General features: G+C 52.1%; 1 protein-coding gene across 1 annotated transcript; it reads right to left on the reverse strand.

Annotated features, from left to right (window-relative positions):
• Positions 1 to 1605: 1605 nt before the first annotated feature.
• Positions 1606 to 19336, reverse strand: PNOC (prepronociceptin). Its single transcript, XM_053658667.1, has 3 exons — positions 19283 to 19336; positions 9858 to 10007; positions 1606 to 2007 (listed from the first exon to the last, which is right to left on the reverse strand). The coding sequence occupies exons 2-3, from the start codon at positions 9981 to 9983 to the stop codon at positions 1606 to 1608; spliced, it is 528 nt and encodes a 175-aa protein (XP_053514642.1). The 5' UTR covers positions 9984 to 10007; positions 19283 to 19336.
• Positions 19337 to 20437: the final 1101 nt, after the last annotated feature.

The raw sequence follows: 20437 nt of genomic DNA on the forward strand, positions 1-20437 counted from the left end.
CCACTTTACAGAAGAATGTCTTTAAGATTTGAAAGAATTCAATCCATGCTACTTCTGAAAGATTTACTGTTACGTACTGTGCAGATATGGCTTGGGAAGAAAGAAAATGCTTGTTAAGGACCCAAGAGTATGACTTCAGAAACAGTGCAGGTTAATTTAGGGCCTTCAGAGATGAGTTATTCTGCTAAAATCAACACAGCAGCCTTCTCCCAGCCCGAGGCGCATGTCCGTATATGGCAGTGGGCCTCTGGCAAGCAAAACTGTGTGGGCTGCCTCGCTGCAGAAGTGCAAGTGCCAGTGATTAACACAAGCAGTAACATACTTGGGAGGAAGATCAGTAACAATCTGGCTGCTATGAACGTATTCGCTGCAAAACAAAGCAGCACGCACGGGCCTCCTCTTTCCTGCCCCTGAGTCAGGGAACAGCCCCACTTGGGTGATGTTTTGGAAATGGTTTTGACCAACTGATGGGTTCTTTCTGGTAGGGCGAGTTTCTAGATGGTTTAAGAGGAGGCGTGAGACTCCATGCGGGTAGTCTCATGCCCATGTGTGAGTTAAGGCACAGAGGCTCCATGGATCTTCTTGGGTTTTCAGAAAATTCCACTGTGCTAGTTCTCTGTGCTACCCAGCGTTATGTATGGGCTGAAGAAAGTTGAGTTTGTAATGACTGGACAATAAATTAGGGTCCTCGATGGTTTTTTTAACCTGATATATAAATGCTATAAGAACATGGATAAGCATGGCTGTGGGGGTAAGAATGGACCAGAGGGGAGAAAGGAATAAGGGCAGTCACACAAACAGAAACAAACCAAAAATGGCCCAGGAAAGAAGCAAAAAGTGAGGGGAGATGATGACCCCTTAGTTCTGAGAGCTATCGGGTCAGTCGGGCCAAATTCTCAAAGCTCAGTGGAGAGGCTGTTGACCACCAGGATTCTGGCCCTGGGGCCAGGCGCTGGGATGGGCACATGACAAGTGGAAGAGGGAAGAATGGGAAGTATAGCTCCCTGATGGGGGGAGAGTGGGAAAGTTGCATGGTTTCTATGGAATCCAGTCACCTTGAGATACAGTGGGGGAGACATGAGGGGTAGGGAAGCTGTTTTTGCAGGTGAAACAGCAATATCACAGCCACAGAAATCAAACTGTTTGCTAATGGCTAAGGGTAGGTCCAGCTATGGGGTCTTAGAGATAAAGTCTCAGAGGGAAGGTGAGCTGAACAGTTGCCATGGCAACTGAATGGAGGATTGGTCCACTTAACTGTCCCCATAGTAACTAAGCTCCAGGAGAGCTATAGAGGAATTAGTTATCTTAACCTACTACTGTTATCCCCATGGTAACCAGTCTCTAAATGGCAGTAGTAAGCCTTAAGGAGCAATCCTAAAAAATCCTTTGCTCCCTAGAAAAAGGGTGGGCGGGAGGCAGGGGAATGAATTTACCTCCCTCCTAGGCCTCCCAGAAGCTGAATACCTTGGGGTGTGGGGGGTGTGTGTCTGTGGGCTAATGTGCTGAGTCAGATACATGAGGTTTCTTCTTGCCCCCAGCTCATTCCTGCCCAACTCACTCATGGGTTGAAGTGGACGGTGCAGCTGGGAGGGGCTCCCCTTCCGGCTACACATTACCATTCTGGTGCAGGGTGCGCCGGCGCTGGCTGGACTGCATGCTCAGGACCAGGTACTGCCTCATAAACTCACTGAACCGCTTCTGGTTGGCCAACTTCCGGGCCGACTTCCGGGCCCCAGTGAAGCCCCCAAACCTCTTCTGCAGCTGCTTCTGCTCCTTCTCTCCAGCCTCATCCATGCCTGGCTCTGTCTCTTTCTGCTCTTGGAATAGGCGCCTGACACGGGGCATTCGCTTCAGATGCATCTCAGAGGCTCTTGGCTGGTAGAGAGCAGCTGCCAAGTGCTCTGGGTCCACAGGGCTGAGCTGCGAGGAGCCCCTGACCATGACCTTGCTGCACGGGGTCCAGATAGGGCTGGACAAGGACTTTCCTTCACACTCGAGGATACACACCTGCAAAGGCAGAGGTGGGAGGAAGGAAGAAAGACCAGGTGGACATCTATTCATCCAAGGCAACAAGGAGAAAAAGTCCCTCTGTACCAAGGCAAGTATTTCTGAAGCATCTCTTTGTTAGGTAGGTACTTGCAGCCGTTTTACCTGTAGGTCTTTAGGTTCATGGAATTTCAAAGGTGGAAAGAAAGAGAAAAATCTCTGGCCCAGCTCCATCATTTCACAGGTGAGAAAACTGGGGGCTCAGAAACGTGAGCTTACCTGACTCCAGACGCAGCAAGTTAATGAAGAACGTACACACTCAAACTGTACCCCATTACAGACTTAGCTTTCTAGAGCCCAACACAGCTCCTTCGTAAAGAAGAATTTAATTTTGTTCTTTTGTCAGGCTCAGGGGAGGTCAGATTGGCTTAAGAAAGTGGGATTGCCAAAGTATGTAGTTAAATCTGCATGGTTACTTTAAGGTCACCAGGTAAGATCAATCCTGGTACTCATTTTTCACCATCCCCCAACTCTCCTCACTATCTGGGCATCATTTATAAAAATGAAGGTCAACGTGCTTTGGGATGTAGGCGTGTTGGGGTTTCAGGTGGGAAGAGGGACCATCTGATACAATCCAGTAGATCCACCAGGCTTCTGGAATCTTCTATTGCTGTCCTGCCTCTCCTGGTGTCTCCACTTCTCGCCTGCATCAGCAGCCTAACCGTGATGTTTTCCTGACTCCCCTCAACTGCTTCTGGCCTTGCCCACACACCTCCACATTCCCGTCTCTGTGGGTCTCCGGGAAGCCTCTGCCTCCAGCTTTGCTTCTTATTTGCTGTTTTGGCTTCAGCCCAAGTTCTCCTCTCTGTGTTTCTGGCCTTAGCTAGATGACAATCTCACTTCCCTGTGACCTTGCCCTCATGGTCAGCAGGAGGCTGCAGAGTCTCTCATCAAACCTTGGATCCCTTGCCTGGCTTACAGGCCTGTCCAGGCAGATGCGGGACACCAGGATGCTGCCGGCTGTGCCCTGTAGTCCCCGTCTGGGGGGCAAAAACATTCACCCAGGGGCTCACAGTGGCACAGAGGCCTCTGTGGGCAAAGTCCAATGGGTCCCACCCCTGCGTACGGATCCAAATCATCTATAGAACTTTAAAAACCACTGATTTCAAAACCCAGTTAAATCCCTGAAGAATAGAACCAGGGTTTGAATTTATTTTTACTGAGCTCAGATAATTCTGAAGTTTGCCAAGGTTTGGAAACCACAGATGTCGTCCAAGTTCACTCGTTACAATAAGATTCAGCAGCATGTCCAAACCTACACTGTTAGAAACTCTTAAAACCTGAACAAGGACACACGTCTCAAGTCCCGTCCCAGGACGTCTCCTGCCCAATGACCCGTATGTACTTGCGATACTGCCAGTCGATGGAGACGAAAGGGAGAGTGAGGAGAGAGAGAGCATCCGGGGGACGCCTCTCTCCCTCACTGGTACGGCGTCCAGGGAGCACCCTTGCCACACCTACACACCGAGAGGCAGTGATGTTGGCACCTACTGATCCTCAAGCCGTGGTTTTTGAGCGTCTTTTCCATTAGCTTTTCTCCAGAGAAGCTGGCAGAAGTAATGCGTGGTCAGTGCCAACCCAGCCAAGATATCTAGAGAAACTGCTTTCTCACCCCACCAGGTCACTGCGTGTGGGAGAAGGAGAGCAGCTTCCACAGACGGGGAGGGGCTTGAGAGCAACAGCGGCTGCACACTTGAGCGTGGTGTAAGAGTGGCAGCTGGGGATTGCTAGGGTGCAGATGCCTAGCGCATCCCCCCTGGAGACTTCGGCTCAGTGCGCCAAGGGTGGGGCCCGGGGACTTTCCTTTTTTGCAGGCGCTCCCGGTGATTCTGAGGCTGGACCTGAAGGGGGAGAAGCCATCAGGGGATGTGAGGGGCAGAAATTCCATCAGAGGTAGGCTCATGTGGGCCTGTCCTTAGCCTGCTCCTGAAATGCTTTGAAGAAAAGCAAATAGAACCAATTCGTGACACGTTCTTTCAGATCATAATCCCTTTGGGTTATTACTTGCCAGCGTGGGTCTCAGCTGGGAGAGGTTTTGCCCCCTGCCCGCCCCAGGGACGTTTGGCAATGTCTGGAGATATTTTAGTTGCCACACGGCAGATGGGTGGGAGGGCTGCTATCACACGTGGGTACAGCCCAGGGATGCGGCTAAACATCCTGTTGTGCACAGGATGTTTACAAATAAGCATCCAGCCTAAACTTTCCTCAGTGGTGAGTCTGAGAAACTGTGCTCTACAGAGCCAAGGGGAACGCAGGAAGACGTGGGCAGCGCTGGGAAAGCCAGTGGGAGTGCAGAATTCCAGCACCGAAGTGGATCTTCGGGCACACCTGGCCCAGTCCTCACAGAATGGTAGCCCCCAAATGCTTGTGGACTTGTTCTTATGCCGTCCATTTACAGAAACAGGTGGAAGTTGTCAAACCTAAGGGCTATTAGGTCTTCTGCAGGCGCCTGAGGTTTCTAAGCCCAGATGGTAATTAGATTGTGTGTTAATCAGAGAAAATGAAATTCCATGATCAAAGCGGATGCATAGCCCTCACCAAGACACGCCATACTGCTAGAGGCACTGGGCACTAACAAAGTCCTCTTGACTCGTGATTTAGGAGAAGGTTTTCGGCAAATGTGAGGGACCCAAAGTCACCGCAGTATTTGCAGCACCAGATGGGCATCGGAGCTTTAATGCCTCACCGTCTGGTCTGAGGAGCCCACCAGCCTCTTTCCAGGGCTGGGTTAATAGCCTGTTAAGGGAGCCGGACACATTTTCACAGCCCTCACTGATGACGTTGCTATATTAAGCCAGCGTGTGGATGAGCATCTGGAAAGTCTCAGACTGGTGCCAAATTGAACTACAAAGCTGCACTTGTGGGGATACTGAGCAAAGGGCCACACGAAGACCTGGGGTCGCAGACGAGGGAGCAGGCACACAAGCCCATCGGAAGGGAAGCTCATTTACGTTGTTAGGTTTCCATCAGTAAAGGATCAAACCACTTCCGACTGATAGGCATTTGGGGGCTGCTTGCTTCAGGAGGTTCTGCAAGGATACCCAAGGGCTGACTCTTGCAGGCCAGCAGATGGACAGTGTGAAAGAAAAACAGAAGAGGCTCCTACTACAAATCAACTACCAAGGGTTTTTCATGTAATAAAGACAGAAAGCACTAGCAGAAGGTGGTTTCTTTTTGCTGTCAGAGTTTTAGGAGTTTTAATTGCATTTCCTCAGGCCTCTCTTGAGAGTTGCCTTCTCCTTTGTCTTTAAAACACGCAGTTTTCCCCACTCGAGACGATGCGGTAAAGCGCCGGTCACTGTTAGATGAAAGCCGAGGATACCGCGACGGGTTTAGCACAAGAGTCATTTACTGACCAAAATTATAGCCTAAGACAAAGCCAGCCGTCCTTGGACCATGGACTTGGAGTGAGAAGTAAAGGAATGCTTGATGAAGCCAAAGGTGCAAAAGGTCCTGGGGGGGAGCTCGGGGCCACATGGTTTGGTGGAGGGGCTGGGGGGCTGACCCTGGCTGAAGTATCCGAGTGCCACCCCCTCCATTATCACACGGTGGACAGACTCGAGAGTTGCCAGATTTGGAAATGAGAGGTTGCCTACATTCTAGACATTTCATGAAACTTAAAGAAACAAGTAGGTTAACAGTAAATACAAACTAGAAACCTGCCAGCCAGGCAGCCAGTTCCTCCACTGGGACGTCAGCAGGCGCCGCAGAGGGTTTGTCCCCCACTGGAAGGCCATGACTGGCCACTTCCTAACTTGTTTCAAAGACGTAAACTATCAGAACTGTCTGGACCCCAGAGATTTAAGATGCTGTGGATGCGTGGAAACATGCTCCCAATTCTCCACTGGCGTCGAAACACACCAGCGTAAAAACTCCACAGCATCCGCACTGCATGCACCCGTAAGAAGACCGAAGGTCTTACGGTTTTTCAATTTCCAACACGCTGTGCCACACACTGGGCTACGGGTGGGACCCCCAGAACCATCAGCAAAGAAAGCTCAGCCTTATGGTGACAGACAAACAACTGTCAGAGCAAAGTGTTCTCATCAGAGGTGAAACAATCAAAGTTTAAAAAAAAATCCTCACCGAGGACATATCCATCGACTTCAGGTCGGGAGGAAGGGGGAGAGGAAGAAACATGGATGGAAGAAGCATCTATCAGTGGCCTCCTTCATGCGCCCCAATCAGGGGTTGAACCCACAACCTAGGTATGTGTCCTGACCTGGAATTGAACCCACAAACCCCAGTCATGGGTCGACGCTCCAAACAACTGACCCACCAGGCCAGGGCTTGATCGGGTTTGAAGTACAAGAGGAGGGAGAGGCACGTTTAAGGTGGGAGGGCAATTTCCCGGAGCCGTGGGAAGGCTGGGAGAGGAAGGCGGGATTTCCGGGAAGTGTGGCAAGTGATTGGAGCTCAGCGGAGACCGGTGTGGGCTGTACCTGGGGCAGTAACTGCGGCCTGGGAAGAGCCGAAGGCCCGGATACAGGGATGTCGCGGAGGGAGAGAGCACGTGGAGGTGAGAAGCAGGGAATCTTGATGGTCGTGATGTTTGGGGTGGGGAGAGGAGCAGGAACCCCAGAGGAGGCAGGAAAACAAGAGTCAGAGCAGGGGAGCGCGCCAGGCGAGCTCACCAAACAGGACAAGGCGTGGGCACCCGCCTGTCGGCCGGCGGGTTCGGTGCTTAGGAGCTGCTGGCGGCCCTGGGAGGGCAGCTGAGAGTGATGCAGCGGCAAGGGGGTCAAAGTCGTCAACTTTCAGACAAACGAAGACTGACAACAACGGGAAGGAAAGAGCAGGTAGGAGGGGGGAATCGGTGGTGCGGAAGGCGGAGGAGCAGGGCCTGGAGCGCAGATGCGAGGCCGGTGGGGGAGTGAAGACGGGTTCCTGGGATGGTGGGAAGGAGATTGCTGGCCGCCCTCTGCTGCTACTGGGCAATCCAACGTCATGGTGTCTGAGGGGGTGTGAAGTCTCACTAGTGTTTCACAATCAGGTGTGATGTTTGTTAGAAGGAGATCACATCCTCTGTGAATAATAATTCACCTTGTAAAAAAATACATTAGAGCAGAGTCGGGGTATCCTTATCGTTACGTTCCTAAATTCACCGTCTTCACCATTTTCCGCGCCCATTCAGTGGCGTTTAGAGCCCTCCCAGTGTTGAGCCGTCCTGGTCTCCTCCACACCCAGGACTTTCCTGTCTTCCCAGGTGAAGGTCCCCATCCGCCAACCCTCTGCTCCGCATTCCCTCCAGCCCCGGCAGCCACCTCTCTACTTTTCGTCTATGAACTTGACCGCTCTAAGTAGAACCGTCAGCATGTGTCCCTTTGTGTCTGACTCTTCACTTAGCACAGTGTCTTCAACATTTATTTTTGTCGTTGCTGTGTCCTTTTAAGGCCGAGTGATAGTCCACTGTCCGTACACGTGCATCCATTTACCCGTTCATTATTTTTTTTAAATTTTATTTATCTTTAGAAGGGAAGGGAAGGGAGGGAGAGAAGGAGAGAAATATCAGTGTATGGTTGCATCCCCTGCTGGGAACTGGTCCCTGCTGGGAACTGGCCTGCAACCCAGGCATGTGCCCTGACGGGGAATCGAACCGCAATCGTGTGGTTCGCAGGCCCGTGCTCAATCCACTGAGCTACACCAGCCAGGGCCACCCGTTCATTACTGATGGACACTTGATGGAGGTTGTGAATAGTGCTGCCGTGGACAGGGGTGTGTACATATCTCCTGAGTCCTAGTGCTTTTTTGAGTGGGAGACAAAGGGTTATAGTTAAAGCTGGTGCTTCAGGAATTCTATGCAACCTTCAGGCTGGTCCACGCTGCACCCTGAGAACCTCCACAGTGTGGTGATTAGGGGATGATGGCGCCATCCTCTCCGCTGGCTTCCACGCAAACTAGTGGTCTGCTCTGTTTACTAAGACCAAGGGGAAGTGGTTTGTTTCCTTTGTAAAAGATATAATTTATTGATTATGCTGTTATGGTTGTTTCATTCCTCCCCCCCTTTATTCCCCTCTGCCCTGTACACCCCTCCCACCCACATTCCCCCACCTTAGTTCATTTCCATGGGTCGTATATATAATTTCATGGGCTTCTCCATTTCCTATACTATTCTTAACCTCCCCGTCTATTTTGTACCTACTGTTTATGCTTATTCTGTATACCTTTTCCTCCATTCCCTGCTCCCCTGCTCCATTGCTAACCCTCCATGTGGTTTCCATTTCTGTGATTCTGTTCCTGTTCTAGTTGTTTACTTAGTTTATTTATTATTTATTTATTTATTTGGTTCATTGCTGATAGTTGTGAGCCTGTTGCCATTTTACTGTTCAGAGTTTTGCTCATATTCTTTTTCTTCAATAAACCACTTTAACGATTCATATAATAGTGGCTTGGTGATGATGAACTCCTTTAACTTGATCTTATCAGGGGAGCACTTTATCTGTCCTTCTATTCTAAATGAAAGCTTTGCTGGATAGAGCAATCTCGGGTGTAGGTCCTTGCCTTTTGTGACCCTTCACTCCCACTCATCCTTAGGTCTCCTTAGCAGGGGTGTCCAGCCCGCGGCCCACAGGCTGCATGCGGCCCAGGACGGCTATGAATGCAGCCCAACACAAAACAGTAAATTTACTTAAAGCATTATGAGATATTTTTGTGGTTATGTGTTGCAATGTACTTAATGTGTGGCCCAAGACAACTCTTCTTCTTCCAGTGTGGCTCAGAGACGCCAAAAGGTTGGACACCCCTGCCTTCGAGACTTCTGTTCCTCCAAAAGCCCCCTCTGCCCCTCCAGACTAGGTTGGGGTGCACTGCTCTGTGTTTCCCCAGCACCCAGGAATTACTCTCTCATGGAGGGATTGTGGCCTTTTCTCTCACAGTGGTTGCGCACACTACCCATCTGCTCACCTTGGGGACCCTTGTCTAAATCGGGAAAACCATGGAGAGTGGCTGAGAGGGCAGGGTGAACTTGGAACAGGTTATCGGGGAATGCTTTTGTGACACAGCGGCTATTATGGTTCAGAAAACAGGTTGAAAACCACTGAGCCGGGGTGGGAAGAGCTTGGTGCCTGGGCCGGCCGGTGCTGTGTCTGCTCGTTGCTGGTGCCTCTGCCCACCTGGGAGCACCTGGTTTCTGTGTTCAGACCCTTGCCTTAAGGACAGCAGTTGTTCTTGATTGATTTTAAAGGTGGAGGAGTTTGAAACAAGGCATCTTTTCGATGGAGTTTGTTACAAAGGAAAAAAATTGAGTTACTTTGGGTTTAATAGGAGAGGAATAACTATTTAAATTGAAATAGAAGACCGTGGAGAAAGCAGCTTATTTAATATAAAGAAATTTTGTTGGATTTGCATTTCAAATTCAGAATTTAAAATATAAGGGAGCATTTGAGGTGTTCACTGTGGAGTGATCGGTAACATTAAACAGGAAGCACAACACGTGTGTTCAGCTGGAGGGGGTGGTTAACGATCACACTGTGTCCACAGGGAATTAAGTTCATGTTCAACAACACAGAGGATCATCCTGGCAGAATGAAGCAAGTGCCAGCACTAGGCTTCTTCCTCTGGCCGGTGGGGTTCAGCGTGATTTTAATTTTCCTTTTTTTAAACTTCTCTAATTTGCCAGATTCTCTAAAATGGGAATGCACCGTTTTAATAATCAAACAAGATGGCAGCATGGGCAGGCCTTTTTCTGAACGGGGCAAAGTGGAGAGGCAACAGGGTTTGCCCCGGGCCGGCCTCAGTTTCCACTCTGGGCCTGCCCTGGAGGAGGCAGGGAGGGGAGGCAGCGAGAGGAGGCGGGGGCCTCCGGGACCTACCTCCAGGCTGAAGCTGTCCAGAGCGGGGCGGAGCTTCTCTCTGCAGGTCAGACAGTCCTTCTGGCAGCTGCCCAGCACGCTGGAGAAGAGACTGAGCAGCAGGAGGTCACACAGCAGGATTTTCATGGTGCAGGAGCGACGGGCAAGATACTGGCACACAAAGGAGGGTGGGCGTCAATTAGAACCGCCATTCAGCGGGGACAGAGGTGGCTGGAGACCCTCCCACAGGGGAAGCAGGAAAAACATTCTCCAGAGGGGACGGTGCCAGGGCCAGAGATTCACCTCCCCACAGGAAGTGGGTTGTGAAGGGCCCAGGTGGTCCCCCCTCCTGCCAGCCAGGCCTGATGTTCACGCAGGGGCTGGTGTCAGTGCTGGTGGGGGTGAGGGGGCGGCCCTGGGGTTCCTGCCACCCAGCTGGCCCGACGCGCATCAGCACTTTCAGGGAGCCACGGCTTCCCTTCGCAGCGTAGCCGTCTGTGGCGTTGAGACAACGTCTCCGGGCCTCCGTTCTCATAGCTACAGAAGGGGAATACAGTCACGTGCCACATCATGGTAATTCAGCCAACAACGGGCCGCATCTGTGATGGTGGTCCTGTAAGATTACGGTGGAGCTGAGTAGTCCCTGTCACCTAGCGATGTGGTGGCATCACAGGTCAACACCTCCTGTGTCCGTGGCGATGCTGGTGCAAACAAACCTGCTGCACTGCCAGTCGTGTCAAAGTGTAGCACATACGATAGGTACAGTATATAATACTTGATAATAAACGGCCATGTTCCTGGTTTATGTATTTGCTAGGCTATGCTTTTTATCACGATTGCAGCGTGCACTCTTTCTGCTCATGCCAAGAGTTTGCTGTAGAACAGCCACCTGTGCCTCCCTGGGCAGCCTCATTCACACACCTGGCGTCTGCCACATCTCTCAACGACACCCTTTTCTCTCCTGCTTTGTTTAATCTCGGTTCTGCACAGTAACATGCTGTGTGGGCTTGTAGTCAAGGGGCAACGAGCCGTCCCACACGGCCTAGGTGTGAAGCAGGCCATCCCATCTAGGTTCGTGTAAGTGCGCCCAGGGCAGTCACACAGCCCAAAATCACCGGAGGATGCATTTCCTGCAGCGCATCTCTGTCGTGAAGTGGGTGGGGCGTGACTGCAGTGGCACCTGCCTTGTCACAGGGCCATCGCGAAGACCAGATCCGTGAGGGCAGTTCTGTAAAGTGGTGTGCAAGAGTGAGGTGTGTAAAATAGGAGATTTATGAGGGACCCATGTGCTTCATCTCATCCTCCCAGCCTTCCCTGCCTCCGCCCAGAATGCCCCACATCCCAGAATGGTTTCTCCGGCTGGACGCAAGCTGGCCCTCTGACCACAGGGCCAACCTGTCCGTTCACTTTGCCATTCCATGCAAAGCACAGGACCAGACGAGTGGAGTTAAGAAATGAACAAAGAAACTATTCTAAGATAACAGCCCCAGTGATTATTAGTTAGATCTGAAGTCTACATTCTTTATGTAGGACTGTCTACAAGGTGTTCAGTTTTCTCTTTTCCTCACAAAATGTATCCTGCGGTGAATCCTTCTGAATCGAAAAGCTGTTTCCTTGGATTGAATCATGTCGGGTCCCTACAGAACCACCTTTACTCGGAGGATGAAATGGGAAAGGGAACAAGGGGACTTTCTGGAACTGTTGTGAATGTTCGTGATTGACGACTGTTCTTGTTGTAAATGTTCATAGATGATGGGACATCCCGGGCTCGTGATTAATGAGCATGAACGTGTACACAAATGAATAAATCTCAAGTGCAGTCTTCTTCTCTATCCAGAGGGCGAATACGCAACTTGAGATTTATCACCTTGGTTTTGTGACAGTCTCCTAATTTGCCTAATGACCCGCCCTCCTACCAAACCATCTTTAAATCTGAGGGCATCACTGAATGCTTAAGGCGGTTCTCTAAGTCCTGTTTCGACTTAGCGCCACTCCTGTCCCTTCTCGAGTTTCCTCTCGGGTTGCTCACCCTTGTACGTCCTCTATAGTTTCTGTAGTTTTTGGGAGTCACGGGAGTTCCTGGCTCTGTCAGGTACTTAACGGCTTTGTGTCTTGGAGTTTTCTCTTCCTTCTACCCAGAACACAAGCCTCCAACGCCTACTGCACACACACCTGAGAATCAGCCCCAGGGGAAGCCATCGCCCTCCCCGGGTCGCAGTTAGGTGGTCCGTCCCTGCTGCCTTTGAGGCGTCGCGGAGCCGCAGCAGCGCAGGCGGAGGGACGTGAGTCTCAGGGGCCTGTGAGACAGGCTCCCCCGACCCGGGGCGCAGGGCTCTGCAGCTCAACCTGTCATCTGTAAAATGGGACAATAATAGGACCTGTCTCACACGACAGCTAACAGATTAATGTTTGTAGGCAGTCGAAACAGCACCTGGCATATAACAACTGCTGCATGAAAACTTAGACGTAGAGAGCCCTGCACACAGCCTCCCCCTGAAATGCCCGCACTGCCTCCCGCAGGGCACCTCCCTCACCGCACTGTACGGCTGGACACGGGGGGATTTCCCCCATTGTCCTGGGATTTCCTGAAGGGCAAGGATCGTGTTTCGTGGTTTTCTATTTCCAGCACTCAGATAGGGCCAGGGGCTGGGCAGGTGCTCAAAAAATGTGACAAATGGCAGTAGTGTATCTCAGATTGCCCTTCGCAAAGGCGGAGTTAGGGGGTGTCTGGGAATCTGCCTCGTCGGGGGCCAGGGTGCTCAGCACCCCGGGGCCACTTCAGTGCCTGTGTCCTGGACAATGTATCGATTAGCTAATTGCTCAGTCTGAGGGGTGGCACCGAGTTTTGTTCCAGAGCAAGGCCACATGCCACCCTGAGGGGGGAGCCAGGCACGGTTCCAAAGGGCAGCCAGGCGTGGTTGGGACGTGTCACGTGCTGAGTTTGTGCCGGGTATACAGGTGTAGGTCGGCGAGCGATGGGAGCCCATCACCACATACAGGTTCTTTTGAAGAGAAAACGTGTTTTGAGTTCTAAACAGCCACCATATAAGCAAATGTCTTAAACTTAGGACTGCTTGAATATATCTTTGTTTAATTTAATAATTGCCTTTACATTTTGTGTACTACTAAATTTCAATAATTTTAGTCGGGAGATGTTTTTGTGGAATTTGTCCAGAATGGCATGGCTGTGCTTGCTATGGCCACAAGATGGCAGCACCTGTATGTCCTAGAAGTAAGGGAGGCTGGGGGGGAAAAAGGGCCTGCTTCCTTACTTAATAGAAAATTGCAAGACGTGGTATCTGCAGAGGCTGAGCTGGTAAGTTGGGACAGATGTTAATAAAATGCTCTCCAGCTGAGTTATTTCATGAACTGCATTAACCGTGGCAACTGGCACATCCAGGAAACGTTTGATGGATTGGCTGGCACCTGTTATCTCAGACTCTGGGTAAATGGGTTTTTAGGGTGAGGTGTAGAAAGAAGATGAGCTCCTGGGACACAAAGCGTGCGTTCCACCTGGTAGCCTTCCTGCGTGTAAAAGGCGGGCCTCTGTGGTTGGGCGCTTGGGTGACTTCATCAGACCTGCTCGGCATCAGCCTGGCCCTCCCTGCTGGTCCCCCCCTCTCTCAGTCTCTGACCACCCTGTCCCCCCTCTGTGTCCCACCCCTCACTATTAACAAGTGACTGCACCTATTACTAAAAAAGTCATCCCTTCTCAGTGCTATTCATTCTGTTCTGAAATTCAAAGAATCCTTAAAATGGGAATGACCAGTCCTATTTCATGGGTCATTTGTGATTTTTAAATGAGATAGATATAAGTAAAAGCTCAAAATGTAGGTAATTCCCCTAATAAAAGGGGCAGTGTTTTTGTGTTTTGGGTGCTTCTTAACACCTAGCCTGAGGTGTTCTAGGTGAAGTTAGGTTTTGAACTTTATTAAAGGTTCAGTAGATGTGCCTGATCCTTAAGGAGGCTGCACAGCACACGTGTGCTCTTCCGTGGCTCCTTCTAGACGTTCATGCCAGTTACACAAAGGCGAGTGATTAGTTCACTTGGGAGTTATATGTGTGGTGAATCTTCACATTTTGCGGCTGTGACTTTGGGTGAGTCATTTCCCCGCTGAGTGCTACAGTCTGCCAGCTGCAAAGTGGGGGTGACCACGGGTGTATTTGTGTTGCTTTGATTGTGCAGCCTTAGCCGGTAGCCAAGTCCACCCCAGTCCGTCTGCATTTTACGTGGCTCGTGCTGCACTTGGGGAAGGAAGCTCAGCCAGCAGTCCTGCGTGGTGACACCGTGACATCCAGAGATCTGGACACCTCGTACTGAATGAAGAAACGTCTCACTACCTTCTAGTTCGGTCATGGCATCTCACAAATTTACTTGTGCTTCACTGTTTATGAAGATAAAACACCCCTGTGTTAGATGAAATCTATTCACACGCAATCTTGCTTCCAAGGGCAATATAATCAGTTGTGTATCTGTTTGGAAAATTACGTGAGAAACTTTAGCCAAAGATAAAAGTTGATTATGTTTTGTCTTACAACCCGTGAGAAATGCTGTGATTTTGGTGCTTTTAGAGGAAGAGGGAAGGCGGGCAAGTCTCCCACCAGAGGCACGCAGGCACCCGTGCTCCTCCTCAGCCAATGTGTAGGTATTGTTTTTTACAGGTTATAGAAGACTTTTACATTCATGCACAGCCCTATAATATTCTAGGGTGCACATTGTCCCCCTTTCTGAGGCGAACATACATGCACAGAGGCCAAGCAACTTGCCCAAGAGCATCCAGCTCACCAACAGCAGAGCGAGGACTTGAACTCAGGTGTTTTGACATCAATTGGTGTGGTCCAGGGAACCACAGGCTCCGCCTACTGGCTCTGCTTTGGAAAGGTTGGCAAATTCTGGTGGAATCTTGTTGGGATGGTCTCTGAGTTTAATCGTAATCACATTACTATTATATTCAGAATACTATGTGCCAGACACTCTGCCAACTGCTTTGTAAGCACCCTCCTCCGAGGTAAGGGTGCGTGTCCCGCCGTGCGTGTGAGAAGACATGATGAGGGGACGGACGTGGAGGGGAGGGGTTGAGGCTCAGACCGTCTGGTTCCCAAGCTCATGCTGTCCCCAGACCTTCCCACTGGGACAGCCCCTCCGTAGCTGTCTGTCTGCTTCAAGTAGCTGAATTCATTCTGAGGACCTCCTTTTGTCCCAAACTCAGGGTCCCCCCCTTTATTGTGGGCTCTGCCAGGGTCACGGTGGGATTTCTCATTGCCCCCCAGCACAGGGGTCTGTCTCCCGCACGCCCCACTTCTTCAGCTGGGTGTGGACAGATGCCCACACTTTGGTTGTGCTCCAGCTCCGGCCGAGCAAAGCCCCTGCAGTTTGTCCCTCCTCTAATATGCTCACATTCGAAAAGGCCCCCTTTCTGCTCCAAATGCCCACTTGGGAAGAGGGGGCGAGCCAGGAGGAGGTGGAGGGCAAAGCAAGACCAAGTAGCCCAGGGCTGGGGCGCAGGGAGTGGGCAGGGCCCTGCGTGTGGAAACCGGAGTCCTGGGTTCGAGCCCCGGCTCTGTGGATGTCCGTGGGGTCCTGAGCAAGGCCCTCTTTCTGGGCTTCAGTTTCCCATTCTCCAAAAAGAGGCAGTTGGATTAGATAGTTGATATTTTTTATTTTCTAAGTGGCTAGATATTTGTGCTCTCCCAGTCAGGGAAGCAGGAAGGAAGGAGGGCCAAAGGAGAGAAGCGAGGGCTTGGTGGACTAGCAGCTTCTGGGCAGCACAGAACTGAGGTCGTGGTGACGGCCCAGCCTGGGGCTCAGGAGAGGGTCTGGGGGGGCCCTGGAGGGGCCCAACGTTTTCTGCATTGCGGAGGTGTCACTCTTGTCTCGGCCAGATGGCTCAGTTGGTTGGAGCGTCACCCACGCACCAAAGGGTGCAGGTTTGATTCCTGGTCAGGGCACTTTCCTAGGGTGCAGGTTTGATTCCTGGTCAGGGCACTTTCCTAGGGTGCAGGTTTGATGATACCCTGGTTGGTTGGGGTGCCTACAGGAAGCAACAGATCAGTGTTTCTCCTTCTCTCTCTTTAAAAATCAATAAACATATTGATTTTTAAGCCTTGATGACGGGGGAAGTATTAGAAACAAAATGAAGAAAAGGTATCACTCTTTAATTTTCCTGACTCTGGCCCATAGTTCCACAACATACTATCAAAATAAGTAGTGAAGGTAAAAATTTAAAATCATTTGTTTGCTTTTATACGGAAATCACTCAGTGTTCTTTTTCAATAGATTAGAAAATACACATAAGCAAAAGAGCAGTGGACCCTGGCCAATAACCTTCAAACTGCGTTAGACTGATCCCACTAGCAATCCGTTCCCAATTTACTTATTTATGTACATTATGAAACCGACCCGGGGCAAATTTAAAAAAGGTAACGTAAAAAACACAGTCTCCGCGTCCCGAAGCCCAGCGGACTGAGGACACAGGCTGTGTGTTCTGAGAAAGCCGAGGTCAGTCGGACAGGTCTCTTTTCCAGGCCCCGGGGGCTCCCAGCAGAAATGCCACACATTCTTCCTGGCTGGACGAACGGGGAGCAGGGCTGAGGGCAGAGCGCGGGACCCTGCGGGAAGAGGGCGGGCTGGCTCTGAGCCATGGTGGGGAGGCAGCGAAGGCCCAGCCGGGCGGCCACTCCCTGAGCCCCCCACTTCACCTGCCCGGCCAGCCCTGCGGAGCTGGCCTCACCGTGTCGCTGCGGTGCCGAGGCAGCTGCCCGTGTCTGAAACACCACAGGCTCACCGAAAGTCGAGACACGTCGTGACCACAGCCTGTCTAGGGAGATGCCCAGAAAATGGGCTTGGTCTCGAAACTGGTGTGCCCCAAATCTCACAGTCAGTTTTTGTTTAGAAGGAAACCTTCCTGTTACATCAAGGAGCACCTCTAGGCATCTAAACGGAAGTGTTTAGAAAATCCAGCTTGCCCAGCAATTCAAGCCACTGTGACATCTGTCATGACGATTCCTGGTTTGGGAGAGGGGCTGTCCCCTCCCTAGGACAACTGGTGAGTGAGTAGCTCCACCCAGACTCAGAACTGGTGGATTTCGAAGCTTGCATCTCGGCTTTGGTGGCTGTGGGGTCAGGGCTGGTGTCCACTGATCTGTGCTGATAGAAGTGCAAAACGCTCCCCTAAATCTCGCATCTTTCCCTGTGTTTGTGTCTGCGTGTGTCTTAGCACGAAAGGAGCCTGTAGACTAGTTTAAATCACTGCCTAGCACATAACAGTTTCCATAAACCTACTTAATTTGCCCTTGTTTTGTGCCTTTGTCCTGGCGGTCGCCTCTCTCTCTGAATCCCTTGACCTGTTCACATCCTTCCTTGCCTTGCTCGAATCCCCGCAGTCCCTGGGGCAAATGCTCTTCGCCTGGAATCTCTCCAGCACTTGCTGGCTGGACCATGCCACTTAGGTCTTAATTGCAGACAGCCTGGCATTGTCCTCTGATCATCTCACTGGGCTCGTGTTGCCCACCCCTGACCTGGTGAGTTTGCAAGCACCCCTGGCCCAAGGCAGGCGATGTGCTGGACTCAGGGAGGCGGGACTCAGTCCTCTGTCCACCACATCCCGAAGAAATTATTTAACCTCTCAGCTTCAGTTTTCAACTGCAACACGGAGATAATGACGCCACTTCCCAGGGCCGTTGCCAGGGATAATGGGTGTGGAAGCGTTGTCTGAGATGTAAATTACTGTACAGACGTAGAGGGCTGTTATTATCACCTCTGCTGAATCCCCGCGGAGCCCGGGCGCACCTCCCCGGCCTGGTGGAGGGGAGAAGATAAATGCCTGATTGATTGACTACAGAACGGCTTTGTGACAGCTCCTGTTACAGGCTCCAGAGAGCAGGGGTTTGAGCCTAATCTTGCAATTACTCCCTTCATTGCCGATGCAAAATCCCCTGCATTCTCTAGAGACTGGAGTACCCTCCGCGTGACTGATACGCCGGGGCTGCTGCCCCCGGGGAGAGCAGAACTGCCTCCCCCCAATGACCTGGGGCTTCACCCAGTGCCCTGGACCGGCAGGGCAGCATGGGGGACACTGGAAGCTGCTTTTACTAAGGGGGCGGTTGGGGACAGGTATTCCGGGGACCCTACCCGGCAGAAGACTCAGGGAGAACAGGATCACCAATCCCTTTCTGTTAAAGGTACCACAGCACCCGTAGAACGTTTCCCTGCCACACTTTGTAAATGTGGGAAAGGAGTGCGTGTAGCAGCCGCCCACAGGCAGTGAGAGGGAGCAGCGATTTCTTCGGGGGGTTCGATAGGGAGCCAGGCGTTTACTTTCCCCTCTGTGCTGAAAACTCTGGCTTAGGCTCGCCGGCAAGTGCCATGCGACGCTCATCTTCTGTTATTCTCCTGAACAATGTTCCTGGTCATAATTGGGGCAATTATGGACCGCTTGAGGAAGAGAAACACAGATGTTTAAGCCCAGGATCGGGGTATTCAAGTCCAAAGCAGCTTGCTTTAAATAGTCCGTTTCCCAAATCATCCTGCCTTGCTTGAAATTCCCCCAGAACTTGTCCACGTTCAGAGTGAGGTGGGGGAGGAGAGGATGGGTAATGGAGGGAGGGGAAGCCAGACGCGCAGGCAGAGAGACGCACAAAGAGAGAAGGAGAGAGAAAAGGAGGCGGGGAGAGAGTGAGGGAGAGAGTTTGGGTGACTTCCGCACCTCGCAGTTGCACAGGACCCTGGCAGGGACCTCTGGGTGGGAGAGGTGGGCAGGAGGAGAAAGACGCAAAGAAAGAGGAGACAATCAAAATGACTCAGGGTCTGGGAGACCAAGGTCATCCCTGCAGAGATCGATGTGGAATTCACACACAGCAACCGCAGTCAGCCGAGTATGACTGGTCCGGCGCAGCGCCGCGGGTCCGACTTTCCCCACCGCATCACGAACAATTGCTATTCAGAGCATGTGGGAGAAGGGTTCCTTTAGGACCAAAAACCCAAATCCTAATCAACCAGCCTGAACACACCAGGAGGGAAGGAAAGAAAGGGAGCCGGTCGGCTGCACAGAGAAGTCACGCACAAGGGTGCCCGGGGGGCTTCCCAGGGCCACCCTGCAGGGCAACCCCGAGCCCTGAGCCACCCCTTCCACAGCCTGGTGGCCACAGCCACCTTTTCTCATCAGACGGGAATGACAAGCAGGGGCCACATCTGGGAAATCAAAACTTTTCCTCGTCTCCGAGTTAGGCTGGCTCTTTCTTCTCTGTCTGTCTTCAGGACAAAAAGCCTCAAGCTTCCCTCCACCCTCCGTCCAAGCATTGAAAATAAAACGAAGGAAGAAATGATCTCTCAGGACAGCAGCATCGGCACGGGACAAAGGAGAGGCTGAGGAGGGGGCCCCTGCTGCCCTGCTCCCCCTCGGGCCCCCGGCACTCTGTCTCGGCTGGGGTTCGCAGGCATCGCCTACCTGAGAGCTGGCAGTGGCGTGGCTCCCTCGGATGTGAGGCTCGGTTCCGCCGTCTCCACCGCACCAGCATATATACCCTCCCCCTGCACGCACAGCCCTCCCCTTCCCTGCCCACCTCGATGACACATGCACACGCTGACCCCCTTGAGCAAGTGAACAGCAGGACCTACCATCCTTCCCGGCTGTTCCCCGCCCCCTGGCTCTGTGCTCAGACCTGTGACTCCCCAACCTCCCCATCAGCCCATGACGCTCAAGCCTGCTGTACCTGGACTCGGCTCAGCCAGCATCCCACAGCTGCTTCCCCTCCCTTCCAGAGGCACTGCCAGGACTGACAGCCTCTTCTGGTAAGTCAGTCAGAGAAAAAAAGGCTCCTGGCGACAGTGACGAGTCAGACCCCAGTCCTCGAGTCTCCCCGAGCAGCCTTTCTGCCTGAGGAGTGAAGATGAGAGATGGGGCAGAAAGAAGGAGGGGAGGCTCATGCCTGAAGCTCCCACCAGCTGGGAGAAGCCCAGAGCCAGCCGAGCCTCCTCCTCCCATCACTGCCCTGCAGGCACCCGCAGCGGTGCCACGGCAGGGAGTGGCTCTGCCTGCCGAGGGCCAGGGTGGGAGGCACTTCACAGGTGCCCACCACACGGCACAGTGTGGACGCTGGGACTTTAGACTTAGACCAAAGTGTCTGACGTTCTGGCGAGTTACTTCTCTCTGCGAACTTCAGGCCCTCCTCCTGTAAAATGGGCGTCACGCCTTCTGGGACGCTTCTGAGTAGAAGAACGACATTCTGTGCAAATTTGGAACACATGGGACCGTTAGCAAATGTGAGTTCTGTGTCCCCTTCATCCTTTTCACACTGAACGATGCCAGCTGATCTAGAAAGCCCCTCTCAGCATGTGGCGTCGCAGCAGCGCCTTCAAAGCTGCTGCTGTGCTTCGGGGCGTCCCTCCAAGGTGTCTTAGGGTCTCCCAGGCTGTTGAGGATGCTCCCGCCACTCCGCACGGTGCCTCCTCCCCTTCCCTGCAGGACGGTGGCTCACAGGCAGCCCAGGCAGGGAGTGCTGATTCTGCAGCACCCTTACGGAGCCCACCTTTTCTTGCCCTCGGCAAATCGCATCCTGACATCCTCCTTGGCTTTCCCAGGAAGATCCCCAAGTATTCCAGA

Source organism: Artibeus jamaicensis, unplaced genomic scaffold (genome assembly GCF_021234435.1).
Source record: "Artibeus jamaicensis isolate MK-2021 breed Jamaican fruit bat unplaced genomic scaffold, CSHL_Jam_final scaffold_537, whole genome shotgun sequence".
Lineage (NCBI taxonomy): Eukaryota > Metazoa > Chordata > Mammalia > Chiroptera > Phyllostomidae > Artibeus > Artibeus jamaicensis.

Bases quoted from the DNA above. Each gene is read 5' to 3' on its own strand.
- PNOC (XM_053658667.1), bottom strand. From the start codon at position 9,983: ATGAAAATCCTGCTGTGTGACCTCCTGCTGCTCAGTCTCTTCTCCAGC. The intron at 2,008-9,857 runs GTAGGTCCCGGA...CTGCCTTTGCAG, and splicing joins TGGACAGCTTCAGCCTGGAG to GTGTGTATCCTCGAGTGTGA.